Source organism: Trematomus bernacchii, unplaced genomic scaffold (assembly GCF_902827165.1).
Source record: "Trematomus bernacchii unplaced genomic scaffold, fTreBer1.1, whole genome shotgun sequence".
NCBI lineage: Eukaryota > Metazoa > Chordata > Actinopteri > Perciformes > Nototheniidae > Trematomus > Trematomus bernacchii.
The window spans coordinates 527,344-537,387 of NW_022987910.1; the positions used below are offsets into that span (position 1 = coordinate 527,344).

At 40.3% G+C, this 10,044-nt stretch overlaps 1 protein-coding gene across 1 annotated transcript in view; it reads right to left on the reverse strand.

The window, feature by feature from the left end:
• The window catches only part of LOC117470448 (cGMP-dependent 3',5'-cyclic phosphodiesterase), a 144,183-nt gene extending 141,803 nt beyond the window's left edge, over positions 1–2,380 (reverse strand). The window contains exon 1 of the mRNA XM_034115225.1: positions 1,909–2,380. Within this exon, the coding sequence (XP_033971116.1) occupies positions 1,909–1,967 (59 nt within the window). The 5' untranslated portion in view covers positions 1,968–2,380. The remainder of the gene's footprint in view (positions 1–1,908) is intronic.
• Positions 2,381–10,044: the final 7,664 nt, after the last annotated feature.

A 10,044-nucleotide genomic window follows, 5' to 3' on the forward strand; every position in this document is an offset into this window, starting at 1 on the left:
TTGGCAAACTTTACAGAAAAAACCTGTTTAAAAATTAAGATGGCTCTAAAGTAATTAATAGGCTTACATTTAGCTGAACTCACTTCTGGCCCTGACATTCAAAAGTATTTTTTCCTGTAGAGGTGTCGCTTTGAGAAGTCATGACTAACCAACACAGACTGGACAACAACACCACAACAGCTGCGACAATTACCACCAATTTGAACCCAGAGACGTTTTCAACACATACTGTACGGTAGTAAACACTATAAGCTATATGGAGATGGGATGCATTGCTGGGATGCTTCATTGCATTAATACGATTGTGTAAGGCTCCTTTGATCCACAACACACATGTGAAAACTCCCAAATGTCAACTTTTCATGAACAAGGAAAACAGCCTTAGGGTCTAATGAACATTAACACTATAAAAAGGCTGGTTTTAAGAAGTGTGAAGATGAATGTTTGGTGTGTCAAACTACACATAAAGGGTAAGTATCTAAAAACTAGAGAAATCCCCCATGCCTCTGTCTCCTACGAAATGATGTTCATAACTTGGTTATGTAAAAGATCATTAGCTGGCTTAAAATAAGTTGTGTTACATTATTTAACCCATAGATATGGGTATATTAAGAAAAGTGAGTGTGACTTTTGGTCTCTCACGGGTATGAACACAGGTCTCCTGAATCAAAGTATTGTGTTCAACCTAAGCTCCTTGGATGAGTTTTTAACCAATAATGCTAAGAATGGTAAGAAATGTTGCGTTGCCAGGTTGGAACACAATTTCTTAGCTGCTGTTTATAATCTTTTATGGGTTAAAGAGTAGTCTCTGGTTTGGTAATCAGTTAATAAACTAGTCAGTGGGTAATAACCAAACATTTTTGATTCAGTGTTCACAAGGTAAGAATACTTAAAGGTAGGGTAGGTTTGAGAAACCGGCTCGAGATCGCTAGAATTTGAAAATACACAACCAGAGAAAATCTGCCACTTCCTTACAGAGCCCCTCCTCCAACACACACAAACGTGCACATGACCAATGAGGGCACGAGATAAGTTTGTGCACAGATGGAAGGCTGACAGGCAGGTAGGCCATCCAGTTATTTTAGCCGGGCCGGCTAAAATGATTGGTCGTACTTTTTACAGTATTACGGCTTCCACAGATGACATCTTTTGATGGATTTTTTGTCAAAGCACTTAAGATATTCATTGCTATCGGGATGTTAAGAGCATTCCATGGAATATAACAAAAAGTGTATCTCGAGCCGGTTTCTCAAACTTACCTATACCTTTAAACTCAACCTGTGAACCCAAAAGCTTGTTTTATTAATTGCCTATAACTGATCTGTAAAAAAGTTTTAATAACTAATTTTTAATGCTTTAAATTCCAGCATATTACAGACTTTTTATAAAGGGTGCCTTGTTTTAAAATGGCTGGATTGTCAGTGGCCAAACAGTATTTTAGAATAAGGTGTTTTGCTCAAAGTAAGCCCTTACATAAACACATGAACATAGCAATTGAGAGAAAGTAATTATGAGGGCTATATATGCATGAACTGTATCAGTCCCAGCAGGGATATTAGAGGGAGAGTAGCCTATCAGAGCAGCTACTGTTATGATGATACCTTGGAACACACGATAAGGTCACTGAGCTCTCTGTAGAGCAGACTATAGACAGATATTACAGTGTGATGGAGGTGAGCTACACACACCGGTTTACACCGACAGCCGGCTGAACGGTTCACCTGGGGGTCCTCAGAGCCTCTGTCAGGAGGATAACAACACCCAGCAGGTCACACACACACACACACACACTCCATCAGGCTGTGTTATTATCTGGCGTAATGCTAAGCGCAATGTGCCTCGTCCAGTGTGTCCTACTGAAGTGGCAAGAAGATAAAACTCACAGACATAGTTATTAAACACACTTACATCTCGGAGGACGGTGGCTGGCTACGGCAGAGGAGCGCGTGTCCGCACGCTTGTCCCATGGCGCATCCTGCCTCGCACCTCCCCGGTTAACCCAAACAGCTGCAGTCGGGAGGAAGTGGGGGGCTGCCTGTGTGCTGGGTGAAGGAGGATAGCCGGTGGTCGGATGGATAAATAGGTTGGAGGGTTTGCTCCCCTCTGTATGCGTCTGCTTCTCTCCGGTCTGCTGTCTCCTCTCGAGCTCTGACAGCGCGCCGGGATTGGTCGGGACCCGGTAACTGATACTCGCGCTATGGTGAGCGAGGATATAACGGAGGGAGAGAGAGAGGTAGAGAGAGAGGGAGAGGGAGAGGGCGCTCAGACGGTACTTTAACGCTTAACACCACATGGACACATCAACAGTGAGCACCACTTCATCCGTGAAAATGAAAGTCGTGTTGTAAAAATGCAACTTTCACGGTGTATCTTCAAACCCCAGCTGCGCTTTTTCACACAACTCCCACCAAGCACACTTCTTCTTCTTCTTCTTTCTTCATAAACTGTATAGCCATGTAGATCTGAGATAATGACTTGAAGTAGTTTTCTCTCTCTTCCCAAACAGAGGAGATCTATAGTGCTGACAGGGATCCACTATAAAACCACATGTTGCACTAAACTGCAGTGTGCCTATCTCAGGACACAGGTCTCAAGGTCCAACACAGATCTTCTGCCTTATATGGCCTTCCCACTACAGACAAGGAAGCAGCAGGGATTCACTACAAGAGCTATGCGTAGTGAAACAGGAGCCCTTTACATGTTTGTTGACATTCAGGCCTTTAAATATCCCCAAGTGGCTTCAGATGTCCGGTGTTTTACATTCTCAAGACCCAGTTAGAATTTTAGGACAACATATTTGCGCAAGAAAAACAGAAAATCAGTATTTTATGTTTTAAAAAGGAAGATTGGAACACATTTAACTCACAGCCATGTTCCACATACACAGGTGTTCTCAATCATGTTGCCTGATTAGACCTCCACTCAAAGCTCTGTGAGCATGTGCAGACTGTGATTGATTGACAGCTCCGTCAACCACCTAACACTGATTTTTTGTTTCTGTTCAGCATCATCATCTCTATCAATATTATTGGTAAGTGAGTTTGGTGACCTCTGGACATTTCTACCACGCTTCTACCATAACTGTTAACACCTGTGTGAATGAGCAGGGCCTCCAATTATTATTGGAGTTATAGTGGTAATCCAGTACTGTAGAATATTACATACTTTTTGTGCTTTCAGCTTGGTAGGGGGGTTACACTAATGTAAAGCTGGGGAAGTTTTTATATTCCTATTTTCCTTTATCTTTTGACTCAGAGAAATATATCTTTATACTGCTTCTGTTTTGCTATTTGGCAAGTCGAGGGACCAAGACTGGACATTTGCATAATGTTAGGTCAATCATTAATTAATGTCATTGCAAGAAAAAAACAGCTGCCATAAATGTTTCCATTCCATTAAGTGTCTCAGAGAGATTTATTGGGATCCAATATGTACAACACTAGAACGGACACTCCTTAATTACATGTAGAAATTATTATTGATGTTATCAGTTGCTCCTTTGCTGACACATCAAAATGCCTACCATGTACAGTCGGCAAATGTTGCATTAGATAGCAGCCGACCAAGTAGATACGTCATGGAAATAGATCACTTGTCCATAACAATAACAATTTCTCTCACATGCTAATATAGAAAGTTCAGACGTCTCCTGGGTTCCCAACAAGCACCAACAAATATGAAATGGAGCCATGGCAATGCACCTTACATGTGGTTGGTCACTTTGTTTTACCTTGTTAGAATGAAAGAATAAGCTACTCAATAATACACAGAAATCAGTGTCCAAAAAAGAAATGCAAGAGGGTTCCTTTACCATCCCATTAATCATCATGTGACCTATTGCAGGGGTGCCGACCCCCATTTGGGAAACCACTCAAAACGTTCAAAATACTGTTACCTTATTTAGACTGGGTTATGATTTAATCATAATTGTGGATGCATCTTTTGCATACATGTGGTATGCCTCTTGTATTTGATTATATTATAGGTCCTTCATTTGATGAATTGGGTAATTTGTGTGACATGTATGAACTCTAAAGAATGAAGACCTTATTATCCTCTATGGTGGTTACTATCTCCCCAAGAAAGTGTTTATTTATAATTTGTTACATGTGGATGAGCTCCATGTTGCTGTCTAAACAGATACAATCTGATGTAAGCCAGACTATGTTACTGCAAAAGAGAAAGACCAGAAGACAAAAAATCTGATCTGTTGTTCCTGTCTACATTACCAGTGTCTCAGTCCATCCCCATAATGTTTTATATATTTAGATTTATGTGTGTTAAAACATCGTGTCCAAACTAATGTCAAACAAGCATTTTAAAAGGGGGCATTTATAAAGACCAAAGATCATATTTTTCTTCCTCTTCCTCCTGTTGTCAAGTAGGTAACCACCAGCCGGAGACATGTGTCACCTCAATTTATGACACACTGCATCAAATACAGAGCCTCAGAGGGACAATGCATTGTGAGAGAAGCCGTGCACTTTTAGAGGCATCTTGGGTCACCTAGCAGCAGCTGACAATTACAAGGGATGAAAAGACCAAGAGAGACAAAGAAACATGGAGGGGGGAATACAGACAGGGAGAAATTAGTTAGGATGAAGGTAAGGAGTCATGAGAGGTGATTTCCAGCAGCATAAGGAAGTCTTTGAACCTTATTATTCTCATGTCATGTTTAAGAGTGTGTGTGTGCACTTGTCACATCTGGCATGTTGGCATACAGATCAATGGTGCTCAGCATTGCCTCAACATGTATCATTGTGTATCTGTCCAGCAGGACTCATGTGCCCGAGGCCCCCAGATTCAGATCAGTCAATGTGGCCACAAACAGATCCTCCGCTGGGATTAGGGTCTGCAAATGTCTGCAAGAGACCCTCAACAACAGGAAAAGGTATTTTTTACACATTTCTTTTAAATGTGCACTTGTGTAGCACCAATTAATGAATGACAGCAGCTGTTGGTAGTGACTGAACTGAAAGTCGTACTTTCCGGGAAAGAATATATATTTACCCAAATGTATAATCCTAGATCTTCCTTATTAGACAGACGCTATTCAAAGAGATACATTTTCTCTGCATGTGTGAACAAGGCTATAAAAGAGACTAAGAGTCTGCAACCTCGCTGGCAGTTGTTGGACTGAACTTGTGCAAAGAGGTTAATTAAATTAATTGCGAACACAATGAAAAAAGTTAGCAGTTATACGTTTAGTATCTTGGTTAGATTCCTAACATTTTCAATTATAATAAATTAAAACGTACAGCTGAAGCTGAATGTCATTTGTTTGGTAGGTTTTTGGACAATTAGTAAGCATTTGGTCATACTGTACTTTGTATCTTGAAGTATTGATACCTGATGGTAGCCCCTAAGGAAAGTTCAGTTGAAACATCAAAGTTATTAGGAATCATTACCATGGATGTCTGTGGAAAAATGTGGAAAAGTTCTGATAGTCCAATAGATATTTGAGCCTTCATCTATCATAGAGCTACCGTTAGCATACAGTAGCTAATGATATTTATGGTTTATTTATCAATTCCTCAAAGGGACTTTTCAAATGATGTTGAATTCCTCCATTTATTTGGATATTTCTCAGTTTAACACATTGCTTAAAATGTATAAGTATGCAGTAGTTACACTTTTTTCATCATGCTGAGTAAAAATGTCTGCAATCATTTCATAATTATGTCTGCAATAATTTCACTCAAAAACTTTTTAGATCAAAATATAGTAAACCCTTGACACATTGCCCTGGGGACGGGAGGCAGCAAACTCAGAGAGGGATAGTAAGTGTAGCAGCTGTAATGTAACAGCAGTGTCTGACCCGTGCTCTGCAATAAAGAGCAATGAAGCTTATTTTTACGAGAGGTGATGTTCCTGTTGATCAAGTCTCTACTCAAACACACTGAGCGGAGCTGCTCCAGTAAATAAGAAGTGACTGATGAGCAGAAGCAGTCAGCCACAGCTTTGCTCATACAGTAAATATGTGATAATAACTGAAGCGACTAATGTGAACCCTGACAGGTATCTCCCTAAACAATTTAATTGTTGCAGGGGACTAAACTAAGATATATTTCATCCCCCTGAGGCAGAATATGATTAGTGCAAAGCAGTAAAATATAATGTTTTTTTATCCGGCAATAAAAGGCAGGCAGAGTGTGAGATGTGCTTCAGTTTATGGCTCAGTGGGATCAATATTACAACCAGACTCTGTGTTCATCTTTAGTGTCCCACAGCAAGGTCTAATCATGGACTGTGAATCAGATAAGAGACCGGCAAGGAAAGACAACTCTCCTGACATCACTGTAAAAGTTTAGTGACCGTGAAACTAAAATCCTCTTGTTGTGACTCAAGAAAGCTGTGCAGCGAAAAGAAACCGCGTCACGCTTCAGTTGATTGAGTTCCCCAGAGTGTTGCTCCCGTATCTGCTCCTTGAGTTGATTACATCAGAACCTGATTAGACCTTCAGTCCTCAACCTGGAGTGTTTACTGACATTTATGGGCAGCTAGTTCTACCAATCGTTAATACTTCCTGGAATTTGAAAGTGCCGACTGAACAGAAGCTTAATTATTTATGATTCTTTCTGTGGCGATGGCCTGATTGGTTAATAGCTCTCTGTGGAGCCATACTGTCAGTGATAATGCCATCTTTCAACAGGCTGTGATACATAGAGTATTGTGCAACATCGCTGTGAGCTACTGTATAGGGCCTCTAGCAGACATATGGAGTGACAATATGGTTTTTAATATGGGGATATAAGGACAAAGAGAATAGGGCTAATTAAAGAGCCTTGTTGTTGAAATGCAACCCTTTATTTTTGCTGTCGTGACCTGTCCTTCACACGGAAAGATTGATCTGCTCTCTCAGTTGGAGTAGGTAAAAATCACAGAGTGTGGGCCCGACTTGGCAAAGCCCATGTTTAGATTTTCCTGTTTTTATTGCTTGAATCACTCTGCCTTGCTTTACTCTCTCCACTTCCTTTTCTATACAAATAGGCATCTCCTTCACAATCTATTTGACAGTTAGTAGTTGACTTTCAAACAAAAACAATCGTACCAAGCAAATTGTTTTACCATGTCCAAACAGCACAACAGTGCACATTTTCTATCACTTCCACTCTTGTTCCTTATGCTCACATGGTGTCAAAACAAGCAGCAGTATTTTCTGTGGTATAATGGATGTACTGATTTCTGTGGGGCAGTGGAAACAACCTGTAAACACAACACCAACACCAGCCAGCCACCAGCTTATCACTTTTTGAACAGTAACGCATGCAGCATATATTTGATACACAATATATAATATAGTACTAACTCTGCTTTTTTAGCTCTGTTCTTGGTTTCCACCAACTTCTAATGGAAATACACGGCTCTTTAGTGGCTGAAAGCTCCACAAGTTTGTGAAGCCAGTCACCAATTTTCTGTCTGCATGGGTTTATCAGAATAACCAGAAAACTATTGCATGATAAATGGTTCAACTTCATTTATGTAGCTTTTTTCCAGTCGTTGCAACCCGCAAAAACACTTATAATTTAAATATACAAGTCAGCATTCATACCGAGCTGCTCAAGTGAGACTAACACTCACACACATTCACACACAGCTATCCATGCATTGTAATTATCTTGCCCAAGATACTTCGAAACATTGACTGTGAGGGATTGAACCACCAACCTTTAAACTGGTGGACGACCATCTATCTCCTTAGGCACACGTATGAGTCATATGAGTCATTTTAAAACCACCTGACTTAACAGTGAGGAATTGTTGGAAATTATCAACTGCTAGAAAAATACATTTGCTCCTGTTGAGCGAACATGCTTTTCAGACATTTCTCATTCCTCTTATCTATCTGTTTTTATCCTAATCCCCTTCTTTCTCTCTCTGTGCTCCCCTCCCTCTTCCTCCATCTTCCTCCCTGTCCTCTCTCCCTCCATCCCTGCTGTGCTCAATTTAATACCTTCCTGTAGCCCAAAATCCCTCTTCTTCCTTCTTTACTTCCTTCTTCTGCTCTTCCATCCTGCTTTTCCCACCACTCACAGCCATCAAAACAGCATTAACTGTAAACCCTATAGGCGCTGCAACCTTGATCTTTTGCGGTTTTATCGCAACAAGTTGTAGCCCAGTGTTATCTTCAGCCCAGGGCTGAGCTTTCCCAAAACTAATTAAACCCATTCTCCAAGTGTTCATCCTCCACCAATGCCAGCTAAAGTTCAGGGCCAGCTAGCTCAAGGCTAAAAACACAGTTGGACGTCGAATTGAACATGACTTTGTAAAATAGTCCAGATTGCTTGGTTACACTGGTTTCACCTTACATTATGCTCAAAGTTCATTTCATCCTCCTCCGTAACAAACAGAGATGTAACATCCTGTTTTTTTTTTAAATGGGTTCTCTTTTGAAATACATGTGCATGCTTTCAGTCAGTCTTAAAATGACTGTACATGTTCACTGTATGAAGTGCAAGTGCTTACGGTATTCCTGCATTTTTCATTATGATCTTTAACTGAGCTGACATTACTCTGCCCATTTTTAATATCAAGTTATAACATTAAATCAGCAGAAACAGGAAAAAACAGAGCAAAGTAATGCTACTATAAACTGTTTTCTGTGTGCATATTTTAATAATTTCACAACCAAGCCACTTTAGATGCAGATCAGGGCACCAGAAAGCATTATTGAAGATCAAGACTAAACTAGGTCTAAGAGCTAAATTAAACACTTGGAACACAAATTAAATCTCTAAAGTAAAACCTGAATTCTATACTACACAGTTTTTCTTATCATAAAATAGTATAGTCATTGTCTCTTTGGATAGGGGATTAAAGTCAACAGTAATGTCCCAGATTGTTTCAAAAGTGAGACAGTAAAGCTTGTACCTGGTCAGGATCATTAGTCACTCTGGATTAAAGAGTCCTTAAAATGTAAACTGTTGACTGAGTGGTTTGTGTTGGCGCAGCAGAACCTTAGACAACGTAAGACCATGAAATGTCTTACAGTATTGGAAAAGGAATTTTTTCTGAGGCCATGTTGTGGAAATTCCAACATTATTCAACAATTCCTTCAGTGTTTGACTTTTATGTCAGCACAAAGCCAGCTGACCTCAGTTAGTCATGTGCTCAGCCCGTAGCTGCCACTGAATCCCATCATTCTCATAACACAAGGCTTCTTCCTTTTTTCTTCTCTTCACTAGTGTCACATGAACAGCTTGAAAATGTTTTGGTTTCAGCTCCAGGCCCAGCACAGCATAATACAGAAGGCTTGGCTTTAACATATTATCAGTGGAGTCTTTTGAACTCGGCAGGAGGCCTAGCTATCTCCAGGAACACAGTCCAGCTTTTGAGTTTATTCGATTTGTGCCTCTCTCATTGTCCTCAATGGACTGGGCAGGTTTAATAGACTAACAGCCCCTGAGAGTCATTCTAGAGCCTTGGATGGTTTACCAATGCCTGGAAGATCTGATAAATGACTCCATTCTCAGAGCCTAAAAAGAAGAGACCAGGCATTTCTCATCACATTGTCAGTGGTATGTGTTTTGTGATGAACTGTCTGAATGCTCCATCAGCTGGGAGTTATGGTCACTCCAGCCAGTCATAATATCTCTCCAACTGCATGCCCTCAGACTGTCATTCCCTCTGAGTTTGTTGTGTGTTAATGTCTGAGAGGGACTGTGTGTGAGAGTGTGTGTGTGTCAGGGGGAGCCAGATGGCTGCTGGCTGACTTAGCAGCATGAATTAAAGGAAATCATGAGACAGTTGTGCTTATCTTTCCATTAATACACTTCAGAAAGTGTGCCTGATAATCACACACATACACATGCACAAACATGTACATATTGGCTGCATGTATTAGTGCATTAGTACAGTAAGGGAGGCTTTGCAGGCTTGATCGTCTTTACCCCTAAATATTTTAGATGGTTATTTTACAGTTTTCATTCAGTTGCTTTTAATGTTGTTGATTTTCATGAAGCCAAATTCATGTGATTAGATTTTGAAATCATGTAAACAAGCTCAAATGATATTCATCACTCATGGAATAACATCCCGACCAGT